The 17,827-nt window shown below is 40.8% G+C and overlaps 1 protein-coding gene and 1 long non-coding RNA gene across 2 annotated transcripts in view; one reads left to right on the forward strand and one right to left on the reverse strand.

Moving 5' to 3' along the window:
* The window catches only part of LOC137214929 (uncharacterized), a 27,944-nt gene extending 25,289 nt beyond the window's left edge, over positions 1-2,655 (reverse strand). Inside the window, exon 1 of the long non-coding RNA XR_010939088.1 lies at positions 2,318-2,655. This is a non-coding gene — a long non-coding RNA (uncharacterized lncRNA). The remainder of the gene's footprint in view (positions 1-2,317) is intronic.
* Positions 2,617-16,291, forward strand: LOC137214789 (zinc finger protein 268-like). The gene is made up of 5 exons (XM_067719042.1): positions 2,617-2,773; positions 10,088-10,260; positions 11,888-12,014; positions 12,307-12,408; positions 13,345-16,291. Exons 2-5 carry the CDS (start codon positions 10,246-10,248, stop codon positions 15,093-15,095), a joined length of 1,995 nt encoding a protein of 664 aa, XP_067575143.1. The 5' UTR covers positions 2,617-2,773; positions 10,088-10,245; the 3' UTR covers positions 15,096-16,291.
* Positions 16,292-17,827: the final 1,536 nt, after the last annotated feature.

Below are 17,827 nucleotides of genomic sequence, written 5' to 3' on the forward strand. Positions count from 1 at the left end.
GAGTCCGCCTGCTGATGCAGGGGACACGGGTTCGTGCCCCGGTCCGGGAAGATCCCACATGCCGCGGAGCGGCTGGGCCCGTGAGCCGTGGCCTCTGAGCCTGCGCGTCCAGAGCCTGTGCTCCGCAACGGGAGAGGCCACAGCAGTGAGAGGCCAGCGTACCGCAAAAAAAAAAAAAAATAATAAAATAATAATATAATAAAAAATAAAGTAGTGGAGCATTAAGGCACAAACTACCCTTGGCAAAAGGTGAAGAACTCACTGACTCAGGACAACTAAGGAAGCTAACCCGGCAGAGACTTCAGTGACTGCACCCTGCAAGGGAAACAGACCAGGAATGTCACTGAACTAACTGCAACAACAGTAACAGCAATAGCAACGAATTCTGAGGAGAAGGGGCATCTGATACCGAAAGTAACAACACTGTATTTTCTAAAACGTCTAGCTTCGGCAAAAAAGTGATACACAAAGAACAGGAAAGTATGGCCTTTACACAGGAAAAAAAGCAATCCATAGACACTATCTGAGGGGTCTCATATGTCATTACTACACGAAGACATTAAATCAGCTATTATAAATATGTTTGAGGACCTAAAAGAAACCATCTCTGAAGAACTGAAGGGAAGTATGACACTTCCAACTTTTGTGGAAGTTGACAAGTTGAGGTAAAATTTTATGGGAAAATATAAAGGGCCAAGAAAACAAGGACACTCTTGTAGAAAAAGAATACAGTAGGCGGCCTTGCTTTATCAGACCTAAGACTTAGAAATGATCCCGTAGCAAAATCAGAGTAGTATTGGCCCAGGAATAAACGAGAGAGCAATGGAACAGAACAACGTCCTAAATCAGGGCCATACAGATATGAACGCTTGATTTATGATGGAGACGAAACTGCCGAACAGTGCAGAAGAGCCTCACTTTAAATAAAGCTGCTGGGACAATTATCTATACAGAGGAAAAAAGAAAGTTGATCCCTGTATCACAGTATTCACAAAAACAAATGATTGGGCGGGTTGTGACTATTCAAGGTACACAGAATCCTTCTTGAATGTATTTGTTACTGAGTGCAAGTCCATGTGCCCCATGCACAGTGAGGCGAAACAATACCAAAACGTCGGAGTTTGGAGCAGAGAAAGGTTTATCGCAGGGCCGTGCAAAGAGACCGGTGGTTCATGCCATAAAAACCCTGAACTCCCAGAAAGCTTTCAGCAAAGCCCCTTTACAGGAAAGGTGAGGGAGGGGTGTGGTTAGTTTTTGCACACTTCTTGCTGTCAGATCCCTTGTTCTTGAGGTCAGGTCACGACGTTCCTGGAAACCTCCACCAAAACAAATGTTATTCTCTGTTCTGACAAGAAAGGGCAAGGTCCCAAGGCTCAGCTTTCACAAGTCCAGGCCCTGGCTAAGAGGAGGGTTGCCCTGCGCAGGCCGGTTGCCCTGCCCAGGAGGGGTGGTCCAGCACCCAGACTAGATGCTCCCGCCAGTGCCCAGGCCTGGCTGAAGACGTGGATCTCAGCTGGCGGTGCCCTCAGGGCCAGGTCTCCAGACCCTGCCCAGCTGTCATCACTGAGGGAGCCGGGTGTCCAGGCCCCAGTCAGACTTCAGGCTCCTCTGGCAGCGCAAACAGGGGCAGGGTCCTGCAGACTCCGACCCATGGAGACCACTGCCGCCATTAGGTCCCAGAGGCAGGGATGGGGGAGAGGTTCCCGTCTGTTTCAAGGCCCGGGCCCAGCCAGTGGGCGGCAGTGGCGAGGGCTCTCCAGCTCTGCAGCACACAGTCCTCAGACTGTCCCCAGGCCCCCCACCTCACCCGCCAGGCCCAAGGCCAGGGGTCCTCGAGGGTCCCTCGGAAGAGGTCCCCATCTGCCTCTCACCGCACTCTCTTCCGGGTGGTCCACTGCGACAGAGCGGGACCTCTAACCCCTGGAGCTAAGTGCTGCGCGCCCGCGCCGCCTCTATTACAGAGTCACCTTGTACCGTGAGACAGAAGTGATACTCTTTTGGCGGGGATTGTGGTTGCCAGTGTCTACTTCACAAAACATATCTGCCCCGGTCCTCACCCCCTCACGGTCTCGCCTCACGAAGTACATCCACGAGTGCTCTCCTCGTAACACCACTGCTCCTTCAGCTACAGCTCTAGCCTCCTAATCCCCATTCTCTCCAACGTTTAACCGGCATCCTGTCTGCAAACGCTCCCCATTTCTCTGTCCCGAAGCCCCAACCTTCCCAACACGGCCACGTCTTTCCTGCGGCATAAAAAGGGATCTGAAAGAGAGTGGGCGCGGCCATTCTGCTTAGGCCTGGCCTGTGACTGGTTTACCTCCCGGGTCAGGTCGGAAGACTGTAAGCGAGAGTGCTGAAACGCTACTGAAGATGTAGCTGAGCAGCTGCAAAGATGGAACAGCCCAGGATGAAAAATCTTGGAGACACCGGTTGAATTTCCGCCTCTCCGTACTGGTCGGCAGGACGGTCCAAAATGGCGGCGCACTATCCAATATGGCCGCTCCCAACGTAATGTAACGCCATGGGCGCGGCCATATTGCACGGCACTAATTCCTCCAGGCATCAGAACCCATCGCTCACTTCCAAAGTGGCCTCGAATGTGAGTGTTTAACAGGGGCCCGCCACTCACGTCAGCGGAAACGGAAGTGGCGTCCAAAGCTTGGCTTCCTCCGGCGTACTGTCACAGAATTGGCATTTGAGGCTACGTGAGATTTCTGCGAGCGGATTTAAGAATCCCGCGTGGTGGGAATTCTGACTTGAGATGTGGTTTGTGGTGGGTACTCGTGGAGGATTGTTGTTGAAGGTGGCTTCGGAGTTTTGGGGGCGTTGTGGGTAGCTTGGGCCAGCATCAGTGTTGAGGAGTGGGTTGAGGAAGTAACGAGAGACCATTGCCGTTGACAATGACAGGTCGGCGCCGGATCGCCGCCCCCGCCCCCCGCCCCCGCCCCAGGCGGTGGAAAGAGGAGGTGGAAGAGCCAGTGATCAAAGGGGTCCATCTGGATAGGTTGGTGAGGATAGGGCTTGGGGGTTAGTCACCTGCGATTCCTGTGGTTAGAGTTTGAGCTTCGGAGGGGCCAGTGGGTGAAAAATAGATGTCTGGGGAGCTGTGACTGGGTGTGACAGCGAAGTGCAGTTTGGGGAGCTGTGTGGGTATCCTTAGGAGAGGTTGAGGGGGGTTGAGACATTAAAAGGCCTCAGGTGGACAGACATTTGGGTGTGTGCTGAGCATTGGGGTATTATATTTCCCAACGTTTTATACTGGAGAATTTCAAGCATACAGAAAAGTCGAAAAAATAGCCAAATGTTCTGCTGTATACCTGCCATCTAGATCCATGAATTGTTAAAATCGTGCCCATGAATACTTAAGAGTTTACGTGTGCTTGTACGCACTTGAAATCAAGTTAATCCTAGCTTTTTATGTCAGTTCTGCCACTTGTTTCTGTGACTCTGGATAAAGTACCAAGTTCTATAAGTCTCAGTTTTCCCATTCAAACAAATTGATTTCTGCCTCACCAGTTCTCATGAAGGCCCTGTCTTCATGACCTCATCTAACGCTAATTACCTCCCAAAGACCCCATTTACAAATACCATCACATTGAAGCTTCAGCGTATGAATTTGAGGGACACAAATATTAAGTCCCTATAACAAGTAGGTATTTGACAGAAGGTAGCTATTATTATTCAAATGTATACCTTTCTAATGGGATTTTTTTCTACTCAAAACAATACTTTCAACTTATTTTTATTAAGTTAGAATAATAAAAAAATCATCTTCCTATGTGACTTTATATATGATATTAAATGGAGATCTCTAAGTTTTTAAAATCAGAATATCATTGTATGTTTATTATCAGTAAAAAGCAGGAAATAAAAATCACCCTCGGAGAATTCCCTGACCCCGGGTTTGATCCCTGGTCAGGGAAATAAGATCCCACAAGCCCCAGAGAGTGGTAAAAAAAAAAATTAACCCCCGATTTACTATCTGTAAACTACCTGTAATGTTTTGAAATGTATTTTTTAACTGAATTATATATTATGGATATTTTTCTGTTTTTAATTTATAAAAGTAGGTCAAATTAAATGCATATTTCAGAGGCTTCTGATTTAGTTTTACCAAACTTCCCCAATAGCTTTCTAGTCTATAATGCTTCTACACACAGTGTGCCAGATTTTTCTACATCTTTAGCAACAATGGGCATGTCATCCTTCTATTCTTTTCTAATATGATAGCCCAATTTAGAAATTTGATTACCTTGGCTTTTCTTTATAATTTTGTTTAATGAATGTCATGTTTGATCATTGGAAAATGGGAAAGTCCTCCATCCTTGTTCCATCTTCTGAGTCCCACCTAACCATCCCAAGCTTTGGAACCACTATTCACAAATTAGAATGCATTATTCCCTTGACTTTTATAGTTTTATCATATGTATATGGATACCTTAAAAGTGCACTCTAGTTTTTCTTGGTTGTAAGTTTTATAATAAGGATATTATTATGTGATCTTCTGAAGCTTGCTTTTCTTTTCTTTTCTTTTTTTTAAATTAATTTATTTATTTTTGGCTGTGTTGGGTCTTCGTTGCTGCATGCAGGCTTGCTTTAGTTGCGGGGAGCGGGGGCTACTGTTCGTTTTGGTGCACGGGCTTCTCATTGCGGTGGTTTCTCTTGTTGCTCTAGGCACGCGGAATCCAGTAATTGTGGCACGCGGGCTCAGTAGTTGTGGTTCGCAGGCTCTAGAGCGCAGGCTCAGTAGTTGGGGTGCATGGGCATAGTTGCTCCGTGGCATGTGGGATCTTCCCGGACCAGGGCTTGAACTCGTGTCCCCTGCATTGGCAGGCGGATTCCTAACCACTGCACCGCCAGGGAAGTCCTGAAGCTTGCTTGTCTTGACTTACTACCTGTGTGTGGTTTATCCATGTTGGAGGTAGGTTTGTTTCATTAATATGAATTCCATTGCATAAATACAACATAACTCATACATCCGTTCTCCTGTTGTTGGACATTTATATTGTTTCTGGCTTTCAGCTACTGCAAGTAGTGAAGTTCCGAACATTCTTATGTCTCCCAGTTGATGTGAGAATTTGTCTAATCTAGGGTGTATGCCTAGAAATGAAATTTCTAATATAAAGTAGATGAATTTTTACCTAGAAGGGAAAGTCAAATTGCTTTTGTACCACCTTACTCTCTCATTAGCAATGTATAAAAGTGGCTTTTGATCCATAGACTTTCCAATACTTAGTATTTTCATTCTTGCTTTTTGACCATCTTTTGAGTATAAGAGACATCTATCTCATTGTGGTCTCCATAAGCACTGTTCTTGTCACTAACATGGTTGGTCATCTTTTTTATATGTTCACTGGCCAATTTTAAACCTGAGAGGTTTGTCTCTTCCTAACTCATATTTAGAAAGTAGTCCCATGTATAGAATGCTAGTCTTTTGCTGGTTATTTTGTAATAAACAATTGGCAGTCCTTTGTCGCCTGTTCCTGGGAGGTAGCCTCTAGATTGTTGGAATATCCTGAATGATAGAGATGACTGCATTATTCGTGGTGGGCCCTGATAGTTTGTGCTAATGAGGCAACTCATGGTGAGTCTGTAGTTTATGCTGGTGAGATGATTCAGGTTGGAACTGTTTATGCCAGAAAGACCAACCAGGTGATATCAGCCCAACCTCCAGGAGGGTAGAGGTGTTGGAGGTTGAGTTCCATGGCCAATGATTAGATCCATCATGCGTATTTAATGAAACTCTAATACAAACTGTAAACACTGAAGCTCAGGTGAGTTTCTGTGGTTGGCGATACCCTGCATGTTGTCACACATAGGTATGCTGGATGAGCAACGTGTCCTGACTCCAAGAGGAAAGGACAGTGGAAGCTTCTGGTTTGGGACCCTCCTAGACCTCACGCTATTGTGTCTCTCCATTTGACTGGTTATAATTTGTATTCTTTTGGTGTAATAAAACTTTATTCTTGTACATTTCCCCCTCAGGTACCTTATACGTTTTGTTGGTATTGTGAATAGTGTTTTTTCCTTATAAATCTTACTGTTGTTTGAATATGAAATTGCAGTTAATGTTTATGTTGATCTTAAAGCATTTGCATAGTGACAGTCTTGCTTCTTCTTTTCCATTCCTTCATTCCTTCCATTTATTTCCCCCAGTTTACATTTAGCCAAAATGTGATACATTTTTGGCTAAATGTTCTGAGAATGGCTATCCTTGTCATGTCCCTGAGTTTAAAGAAATGCCGTGGATTTTTTTTTTTTTGTAGATACTCTTTATCAAGTTAACAGAGTTCTTGTCTCTTTCTAGTTTAATAACATTTTTAAAAATTGTGAGTGGCTATGGTATCTTATTACATGTCTTTTCTTTATCTATTGAGATAATGAAATAGTTCTTACTACACTATTGCATTCCTGGAATAAAGTTATCTGTGCATTGTATAATTCTTCCTATGTTCAGTTTTCTTAGTATTCTTTCTCTCTATCAGTGAACATGGTTTCCTCATCTTTTAAATATTTAGGATTTTTATACTAAGTTCATAAATGAGATTGGCCTCATTTCTTTGGCCACAAATTTCTTTCACATATTGTCCTTGAAATCTAGACCTGTTTTCTTCAGTTCTCTGTCCGCCTAAGACACAGTGTTGCATTGTCCTTCGGAGTTCTCAGCAATGTGATACTGAGAGTAAGTTGCATTAATATATTTCTAGGGTGTCCTGGCACCTCTAAGTTATTCTCAGTGTTAGAATTAATTTTTCATCACCAGAGTTAATTCTTTAACAGTCAGCACTGATTAGAGTTGCCAAGAGATCCAGCCGGGGTTTTGAGTGAAGATGAAGTCTCAAAAAGAAACATGAATTTGAGATTTCAGTTGAGACTCCATTGCAGACTTTAAGGTCATGGATTCTGTCTTCAGATGCAGACAGCCTGTATTTGTTTTGCTTTCTGTAGGCAAGAGGTTAGTTTAACTGAGGTATAATTTATATACAATATAGAGATTATCATACTAAGTGAAGGAAGCCAGACAGAAAAAAGACAAATATCATATGATATCGCTTATATGTGGAATCTAAAAAAAAAAAAAAAAAAAAGATACAAATGAACTTATATACAAAACAGAAATAGACCCATAGACGTAGAAAACAAACTTATGGTTACCAAAGGGGAACAGGGAATAAATTAGGAGTTTGGGATTAACATATACATACTACTATATATAAAATAGTTAACCAACAAAGACCTACTGTATAGCACAGGAAACTATACTCAATATTTTGTAATAACCTATAAGGGAAAATAACCCATAAGTTATATATATAACTGAATCACTTTGCTGTACACCTGAAACTTACACAACATTGTAAATCAACTACACTTTAATTTTAAAAATTTACATACAGTACATACATTCACCAGTTCTTCAGGTATAATTTGATGAGTTTCACAAAGGTATACCATCCTTTATCCATCACTCGAATCAATGTATAGAACTTTCCCATCAACCCCAAAAGTCCCTTTGTGCCTCCTTTCATTGAGACCATACCCCCATCCCCTGTTCCCTCACAATCACATGCTTTCCATAGTTTTATATGTTCCAATACTTCATACAAATTGAATGATACAGTAAGAGGTTATTGATGTCTGACTTCTTTCACTTAAAATAATGCTTTTGAGAGTCATCCATGATGTTGCATGTATCATTAGTTCATTCCTTTCTGTCACTGAGTAATATTCAGTGGTACAAATACGCCACAATATTATCTGTTCCCCAGTTGATGGATGTTTTGGATTTGGGGGAGTAGGTTTTGGATATTTTGAATGAAGCTGTAATGTACATTGATGTACAAGTCAAAGTGGTTGTACCATTTTGTCATTTTATATGTTTACCAGCAATGCATGACAGGTTTTTCTTTTTTCTTTACATCCTTGTCAGTACTTGCTATATTCCGTCTTTTAAATTATAGCAATTCTAGCAGGTTTATAGGAATATTTTATCTAGGTTTTAATTTGCTTTTATTGTGCAATTTACTTTTTTTTTTTTCGATATGTGGGTCTGTCACTGTTGTGGCCTCTCTCGTTGCGGAGCACAGGCTCCGGACGCGCAGGCTCAGCGGCCATGGCTCACGGGCCCAGCCGCTCCGTGGCATGTGGGATCTTCCCGAACCAGGGCACGAACCCGTGTCCCCTGCAATGGCAGGCGGACTCTCAACCACTGCGCCACCAGGGAAGCCCAAAGCAACTTTTCATATGCTTATTTGCCATCTCTTTTTTTTTTTTTTTTTTTTTGATGAAGTGTCTGTTTGAAACTTCTGTTCCTTTTTATTGGATTGTCTCTTCTTTTATTAAGTTGGAAAAGTTCTTCATATTTTTTAAATAGAAGTCTTTTAGTCAGGGACATACTTTGTTAATATTTTCCTCTAGCCTGTGGCTTGATCCTTCTTCATTTTTTAGCAGTGTCTTTTGAATATCACAAATTTTTAGTATTGAAGAAGTCCAATTTATCAACTTTTTCTTTTATCATGCATTTTGTGCCCTGATTAAGAAATCTTTGGGGCTTCCCTGGTGGCGCAGTGGTTGAGGGTCCGCCTGCCGATGCAGGGGACACGGGTTCATGCCCCGGTCCGGGAAGATCCCACATGCCGCGGAGCGGCTGGGCCCGTAAGCCATGGCTGAGCCTGCACGTCCGGAGCCTGTGCTCCGCAACGGAAGAGGCCACAATGGTGAGAGGCCCGTGTACCGCAAAAAAAAAAAAAAAAGAAAAAAGAAATCTTTGCCTCACTTAAAATTTTTCTATGCTTTCTTCCAGAAGTTTTATAGTTTTAACCCTTACATTTATAATCCATTTTGAGTTAATTTTGGTTTGAGGCAAACATGAATATCCTATTTGTTTCAACAGCACTTATTAAATAATTTATTATTTTTTTCTCATCATTTTCATGCTTTTCTCTTGTGGAATATATACATATTCCATATTATATATGTATATGTGTGTGTGTGTGTGTGTGTGTATAATTTTAAAGAAATGCACTAGTCTGCCCATTCTATCCCTTGTGTCACTTTGGCCTGTCTCCCTAGCTTGAATTTTCCCCTGGCTTTGGGTCATATTTTTTTGCTTCTTTGCATGTCTGGTAATTGTCGATTGGATGTCAGATATTGTCAGTTTGATATTGTTGTTTATAGGATTTTCTTTTATTCCTTTAACTACTTTTGAGGTTTGCTCTGGCATGTAGTCAAGTTACTTTGAAAAGGTTTGATTCTTCGGAGGCTTTCTTTTCAACTTTCGTAGGTGGGGCCGAAACAGTCTTTTGTCTGTGATTACTCTGTACCTATTACTGGGGCAGTACTCTTCTGAGGCCTCTGTTTGAAGTCCTGGTGGAAGGTCTTTCTACCCTGGCTAGTGGGAATGCTAAGTATTCCTGATCTTGTGTGAGCTCCAGGAATTGTTCCACCTCCTCCTTTCCAGGGGCCTTGGTAATTTCCTCAGTTCACCAATCCTTAGCCAGAGACTCAGAGGAACCCTCTGCATATCTACAGAGTGACTTTTCTCTTTTTTTTCTGAGGTACTGCCTGGCAAACTCTAGCCACCTTTGCTTCTCAGACTTGAAATTCTGTATCATTAACTCAGCAAGACTGCTGGACGGTTTTGGGGTTCCTTCTCCCTGTGTTCTGGATTGGAAAGTCTCTCCAGGCAGTGAGCTGCAGCACAGAATTGTCACCTTGTTTATTTTCCTTTTCTCTGACTTCTGGGTCTTAAAATAGTTGTTCTTGATATTTTTCCTACTTTTTGTGTTGGTTGGCTAAGATGAAAGGATAATTCTGGTAGTTCTCCTTAGACTCAGGGGATTTATTGATTCTGGGGGTTTGTGTTTTAGTCCTTTCTCTGCCAGTTACTAGCTGTTGGGTTTTAGCTAGGTGCTTAACCTTTCCTCTGCTAGTTTTCTCTAAAATGGAATAATTATCATCTGTACGTTATAGGGTTGTTGTGAGGGTTAAGTGAGAAAAGAACATACTTGAAACAGTTCCTTGCACATATTGGAACTTGCTTTTATCATTACTTCCATACTAAACAAATCTTTTCTTGAATCCATAGATGCCAGCTTCCTAGAATAAGGCCACTCCTGTAAAGGAAAAAAGTAAGTCTCAAGCCCAGAAATTCATCCTTGCTAAGGATACCCTTGATGAGACACCATTACCAGGATTTCAGGACAGATCCTAAATGTGGTGGGCACTTCGTAAAAGCTGTTAAAAATGACCAAGTCCCAGGTGAGCTGTTTGGTGTTTTTCCCAGTTCGTTTTGCATTTTTGATTTTTGGAGTTTTATTAAAATGTATCCAATCAAAGAGAACAATATATATAGATACATTGTGGCTAGGAGGGACGTGCTTAGATTGGGAGATAGAATAAATGATCCAGAATAGCTAATCAGGAAGGGAAACTCATCTGCATGTCATAGGGTCCTGCAAGGTGCTGATAATTAGAACATTGCCACATAAGCAGCAGGATCCAGAAGTGGGTTGCCTACATTTCTCTGTTAATACTGGAAACCATAACAAAAGATAAAAATGTGTTGCAAGATTTACTTTGTATTTAAGAAGGAAGCACATGAATTCAGTAAAGATTTCCTGGACATTTAAGTGTGAAGATGGGTCTTCCTGTTACTTTTTTTTCTCATCTAGACAGTGGACCCAGTGAAAAGTCATCTTCCTAAGGAAATGTGGGAGGTATAACAGGCACAGATAGAAAACTTTAAAAATCCCTTACCTGTTAAAAAAAGATGATAGTAGTGCTTACATAAAGGTTACTGTGCAGATCATCGTGTTACTGTGTGTAAGGTGCTTAGAACAGTACGTAGCATGCAGTGAAAGCTTTGTGTTTGCTTTCTTTTGAGTATTGTGATTTAATACGTAGTCCAATTTCTAATAGGCAGTTCTGAGCGTAGCATACTTTTGTATATGAAAAACACTGCAGTGGCTACCAAGTGTCTGCAGGACATGTGCATTCTTGCTCCAAGACGTGTTCCTGCCTGTCACCTGGGCATCTGTCCCTTTCAGCCTCTTCTCCTGTCCCTTTGAACTATATGCAGTTCTTTGAACTCAAATAGATCAGAAGGCATTTGATGGCAGGACCATGCTCTATTTCCTTTTTTTTTTTTTTTTTTTTTTTTGAGGTACGTGGGCCTCTCACTGTTATGGCCTCTCCCATTGCGGAGCACAGGCTCTGGACGCGCAGGCCCAGCGGCCATGGCTCACGGGCCCAGCCGCTCTGCGGCACGTGGGATCCTCCGAGACCAGGGCACGAACCCGTGTCCCCTGCATCGGCAGGCGGACCCACAACCACTGCGCCACCAGGGAAGCCCTCTATTTCCTTTTTTAATCTAAAATGTATATATAGTAAGTAACATTAAATGTTTGTAAAGTGGGTTGCAGATTGTCTTTAGGTAGTTTAAAGTTTCAGTGACATTTTACATTGCGTAAGTGAATGAGTGAAGAAGTGAATGAAGAATGCACAAAGAAAGGAGAGCTTTAATGAATTTAGCCCACAGAATGTCAATCAAAACTAGGTAGAGGGCTTCCCTGGTGGCGCAGTGGTTGAGGGTCCACCTGCTGGTGCAGGGGGTACGGGTTCGTGCCCCAGTCCGGGAAGATCCCACATGCCGCGGAGCGGCTGGGCCCGTGAGCCATGGCCGCTGAGCCTGTGCGTCCGGAGCCTGTGCTCCACAACGGGAGAGGCCACAACAGTGAGAGGCCCGCGTACCACAAAAAAAAAATCTAGGTACAGAATGATATATGTTTATAAATTTTCGTAGTAAAAATAGAATAATATCCTATAGATCATTACTATTTTATTCCATTATATTAACTCCAGATTAAAAAGGATTATGTTACAACAGGTCTTATTGTCATTCAATGATGTGGCTGTGGATTTCACCTGGGAAGAGTGGCAGCTGCTAGACATTGTTCAGAAGAACCTCTACCGAGATGTGATGTTGGAAAATTATAGCAACCTAATGTCATTGGGTAAAGACAACTTTCCTAAATATCTCAGCTTAAGCCCATTTATTACCTGTCTTTTTTCCATTGCTACAATTTATGCATACTCTGATATCGTCAATGATTTTGGACTTGGACTAGTATAGGTAGGTAACAGAGCTTATTTTATTTAATATCATACAGTGACTGTACTTAATTTCATTTTCCAAGTGAAAAGTTTCAGTCTTGCTGAGATTTAAACTATACATTCCCTGAAACAGAAGTTTTCCTCACAGGACCCAATACTGCTCAGATTCTCTGTGATTACCCCCCTTGTCAGGTTATCAAGTTACAAAGCCAGAACCAGTGATGCACTTGGAGAAAGGAGAAGAAAAAGAAAAAGCAGTAGTAGAGAGGGAATTCCCAAGTCAGTGTGGCTCAGGTGAGTGAAACCAATGCAGTGGGAGTTCGTGGAAGCAAAGTAACAGTTGGTCATTGTTGGCTTGGGAACTTTGTTATTTTAATATATTTTTTTAATTGAAGTATATTTAATTTACAATGTTATGTTAGTTTCAGATGTACAGCAGAGTGATTCAGTTATATGTATATATATACTTTTTCAGATTCTTTTCCATTATAGGTTATTACAAGATATTGAATATAGATCCCTGTGCTATACAGTAGGTCCTTGTTGTTTGTGTATTTTATTTATAGTAGTATGTATCTGTTAATCCCAAACTCCTAATTTATCCCTCCCCCCATTTTAATATTTTTTTCTTATAGTCTCTGAACCTTTAGAAGTGACTCTGAATGAAAAGAAGTCTTCAGTATGAATGTTGCCTGCTTCTCTTACTACCCTTCCATATCTGACTCTCTTTTGCTAGCCACCTAGGAGGAGACTTACCTCCTTGTATCTACCCTGGGTCAGATCTTTGCCTAGTTCATTTGGTCTCTCCTTTTTTGTTTAGTTGTTCTTTTACCGTAGCTCATTAGACACAACCAACCTCTTTTACCTTTTATCCATATTCATATACCTCTTCTATTTTGCTTTCAAATATTCATAGATTTGTTCCAATGTTTGATGACACCCATGTCCTTCAGTTCATTACTTATTACTGTTTCTTTTATTGGGTGCCTCAGACTTACGTTGTGCACCTGCTGTATCACTTTCTCCATCTCTTTTTGACTTGAGATTTCATCCCTCTCCATTTCATGATAATGGTAGCATTCATTGATTTTGTTTTTCTAGAAGTAATGTGGCAAGTTTATGATTGGCATTGGGAAGATAACGGGAAGGGTGGACCTGTGGAGAGAGATCATGAAAACAATGCATTGGGAAAAATATTTCCTTTGAGCAAAAACTTTGTTTCATTTACAGAAAGACCCCATAAATGTGTCTCAAGAGGAATAAGTTTGAAACAAAATTCAGACCCAAGTTTTCAGAGTAAAAGCTATGCAGAAATGAACTCTGATGAGTTAAATGGTTATGGGAAGTCATTTTTCTGTACTCTACATGAAACCTCCCACCCTCGAGCCCAGTACTATGAACATAATTTATGTGTGAGGTCTTTCAGCACAGTAACAAATCTTAAAAGACATCACAGAATTCACACAGAAGGGAAACCTTACGAATGCAGTGAATGTCCCAAATCCTTCAGGTATAAGTCAAAGCTCATAATACACCAGAGAACCCATACGGGAGAGAAGCCATACAGATGCAGTGAATGTCAGAAAGGTTTCAGTACAAAATGTCATCTCACTCTGCACCAGAGAACTCATACAGGAGAGAAACCGTATGAATGTATCGAGTGTCAGAAATCCTTTAGAACAAAATATCATCTCATTCTACACCATAGGACTCATACAGGAGAGAAACCCTATGAATGCAAAGAATGTGGAAAAGCTTACAGGGAAAAGACGAAGCTCAGATTACATTACAGAACACATACAGGAGAGAAACATTTTGAGTGTAGTGATTGTGGGAAAGGTTTTATGCAAAAGTCAAACCTGATTATCCATCAAAGAATTCATACAGGAGAGAAACCCTATGGACGTAAAGAATGTGGAAAGGCCTTCTGTAGTAAGTCTCAGCTTGTTGTTCACCAGCGAAATCATACAGGAGAAAAACCCTATGAATGCAGGGAATGTGGGAAAGCCTTCAATAAAAACTTGCACCTCATAACACATCAGAAAATTCATATCAGAGAGAAACATTATGAATGCAGTGAATGTGGAAAAGCTTTTGTACACACATCACAGCTCATTCTACATCAGAGAAATCATACAGCAAGAACACCTTATGAATGCGAGGGATGCGGGAAAGCCTTTAATAAAAAGTCACACTTCATAACCCATCAGAGAATTCATACGGGAGAGAAACCTTATGAATGCAGTGAATGTGGGAAGGCTTTTATAGACAAGTCACAGCTTATTGTTCATAGAAGAACTCATACGGGAGAGAAACCTTATGAATGCAAGGAATGTGGGAAAGCCTTTAATAAAAAGTCATCCCTCATAACACATCAGAGAATTCATACGGGAGAGAAACCTTATGAATGCAGTGAATGTGGAAAAGCTTTTATAGACAAGTCCCATCTCATTGTCCATCAGAGAACTCATACAGGAGAGAGACCCTATGAATGCACTGAATGTGGAAAAGCTTTCATACGAAAGGCAATGCTCATTGTCCATCAGAGGACACACACAGGAGAGAAACCCTTTGTATGCCTTGAATGCCAGAAAGCCTTTAGCAGTATGGCAATGCTCAGTAGACATCAGTTGATTCATACAGGAGAGAAACCCCATGGATGCAGTGAATGTGGGAAGGCTTTCCGCCAAAAAAGCCATCTTATTATCCATCAACGATGCCATACTGGAGAGAAACCCTATGGATGCATTCCATGCGGTCAAATCTTCAACCAGAAGTCACAGCTCATTAGACATCAGAGACATCACACAGGAGAGAAACCATATCAGTGCACTCAATGTGGGAAAGACTTTTTTGAGAAATCATACCTCAGTGTCCATCAGAGAAGTCATGCAGGGCAGAAACCTTATCAATGTGGTGAGTGTGGGAAAACTTACTCTGTCAAGTTCTTTCTCACTTCACATGATGAAATTCATACATGAAAACAATCCCAGAAACACAGCACTGGGAAGACTTTAGTGAGATGCCAGATCTCCCTGAATATAAGAAAATTCACACGAGAGTCACCCTATGAATGCAGGGAAAGTTAAGGTACTTTTCCATTAATTTTGGCCTTTGTAAGTTTCAAAACTTACCCAGAAGAGAAATCTTTTAAATACAGTGAATATAGGAGAATTATCTACTACCAATGTAGCCTCATATTTCATGAGAAAAGAGGCAGTATGAATGAAAAGTTGAAATCTCTTCTTGAGAAGAGATCCCATTATACATCACACAAAATGAAACCGTTGGGTACAACAAATATTTTTGATAGGCTATCATAAAGTAGTTAGTTTTCACTGTGGAAAAAAATCTCACAAATATTGTGAATTCTTGAATAGCTTCCAAACAAATGAGTTTTCATACCAAGGAATACAGATGGCTGAAGACTTGTGATAAGGGATGCCTCTGGCATGAAGTCCAAACTTATCATGCATCAGATAATATTTTTTTAAGGAGAATTAGTAGAGTGTAATGGTGGGAAAGTTTATTTACATATAAACAACTTTATAATAAAAATTTTGATCATCGCAATACCATGTATTTATAGAAAATGTAACACAAAGTAGTCAGTTAGGAAGAGCAGATAACTTTAGCATGCCAAAGGACACTTTGTTTCATGTTTGAATATATTGTATAGTCAAAGAAGTAAATTAAGAAAGGTCCCAGATGTATGTATTTGCTTTGTGTCTGAGTATTTTTGTAGAACATGTATATGATTATTTTCAAATTTCATAAGGTAATGAAAGTTGTGTACCACGAAATTCTTGTTCCAGTTTGTATGTCTAATATCTACCAAAAATGCCAACATAGTGAAATATATAAATCACAAGGGAAATAATTCAGCTTAACATTAAACAATACTATAACACCATTTACACCTTTTTGGGTTTTGTTTTACTGTTACTGGTATTGTAAATGAATCTGGTACTTTTCAGCCCTTAGGAATGATACATTTTTTTAAAACAAATTATCTTCTGGTTGTCACTCAAAAAACAAAAAACAAAACCCAGAAAAAGCCCCATTACAAATATTGAGGTTTAAGAGTGATAAGTAATCACAACTCTTCTGTCCCCAAATGAGTTCTGAAAAACTGGAAGCAGCTGCTATTTTCAAATAAATGAAGATTAAAATGTCACTTGTCTTGGTGGTTGTGCTGAAATGGGGAATGAATATGGCTTAGACTTATAGCCAGACGTGCTTGCCACGGCTTTCCTCCATGAAAACCTAGTTTATTTGTTCCTAGAGCTGCTGTAACAAAGTATACTATTAACTGAATGGGTTAAAACAGCAGAAATTTACTACTGTCTCAGTTCTGGAGGCCAGAAGTCCAAAGTCAGGGTGTCATCAGGGCCATGCTCCCTCTGAAACCTGTTGAAGATTCCTTCCTTGCCTCTTCCTAGCTCCTGGTGATTTATGGGCAACTATTGGCTTTCCTTAGTCTGCAGCTGTATAACTCCAACCTCTGTCTTTGTCATCACATGGCATGGTCCCTGTGTGCCTCTGTGTCTCCATGTGGCCAACTTCTAAGAACACCAGTTATTGGATTTGGAGCCCACCCTACCCCAGGAGGAGCTCATCTCAACTAAACTCCATCTATAACAACTCAATTTTCTGAGGTACTGGAAGTTAGGACTTCAACATACTTCTTTTCGGTTGGGGGGAGTGGATACACGATTCATCCAAAACTCCTAGTACAATTGACCCTTGATCATTGCAGGGGTTAGGGGCGCTGTCCCCCTATGCAGTTGGGAATCGTTATATAACTTTTCACTCCCCCAAAACTTAACTACTAATAGCTTTCTATTGATTGGAAGCCTTACCAATAACAAACAGTCGATTAACACATATTTTATATGTTATATGTACTATATACTGTATTCTTACAATGAAGCTAGAGAAAAGAAAATGTAATTGAGAAAGTCATATAAGGGGGAATTCTCTGGCGGTCCAGTGGTTAGGACTCGGTGCTTTCATTGCCGTGGGCCCAGGTTCAGTCCCTGGTCAGGGAACTAAGATCCTGCAAGCCACACAGCACGGCCAAAAAGAAAAGGCATAAGGAAGAGAACATACGTTTAAAGTACTGCACTGTATTTATCAATACCATAAGTTTACATCATCTGTTTACAAGCTGAATCATCTGTCAGTATCTACATCAATATTATATGATACAAAACACTGTAGATGTTATATGTATTACTAACACTAAGCATCAAAAATGAAAAAGTAATGTGAAAAAAATCATTTATTTACAGGTATAACAACCCATACATTGATAATGACGAAGCAGCAATGATACTTTATCGTCTTGGGCACACTCTGTTGTTCAACTGTGTTTTTCCCTCACCTGTTATTTATCCTAGTGTTCATAGGCACACTTTTTTTTTTTTTTTTTTTTTTTTTTGGTGGGGCATATATCTAGGAGTGGATTTGTTGGGCCATAGAGTGATTTTTAAGACTTTAAAGTGGAAAATGTAAAAATATGCAAGAGTAGAAAGCTTCAAATATTTTAAACCTTTTGTTGATTTCACTGATTGCCTTTCCTCCCCCCCCCCCCAGGAATATTTTTAATCAAATGTCATATAGTATAATTTCCTCCTTAAATACTTTAATATGTATCTGTAATAACAGATAAGGATTTTTAAAAGACTATAGTCACCATTATACTCAACAA

The sequence above is a fragment of the Pseudorca crassidens genome, chromosome 20 (assembly GCF_039906515.1).
Source record: "Pseudorca crassidens isolate mPseCra1 chromosome 20, mPseCra1.hap1, whole genome shotgun sequence".
In the NCBI taxonomy this organism is placed as follows: Eukaryota; Metazoa; Chordata; class Mammalia; order Artiodactyla; family Delphinidae; genus Pseudorca; species Pseudorca crassidens.

Excerpts from the sequence above, each read along its gene's own strand:
- LOC137214789 (XM_067719042.1), top strand. Across the intron at positions 12,015-12,306 it reads TAGCAACCTAATGTCATTGG|GTTATCAAGTTACAAAGCCA; the intron begins GTAAAGACAACT and ends CCCCCTTGTCAG. Across the intron at positions 12,409-13,344 it reads CCCAAGTCAGTGTGGCTCAG|AAAGACCCCATAAATGTGTC; the intron begins GTGAGTGAAACC and ends TTTCATTTACAG.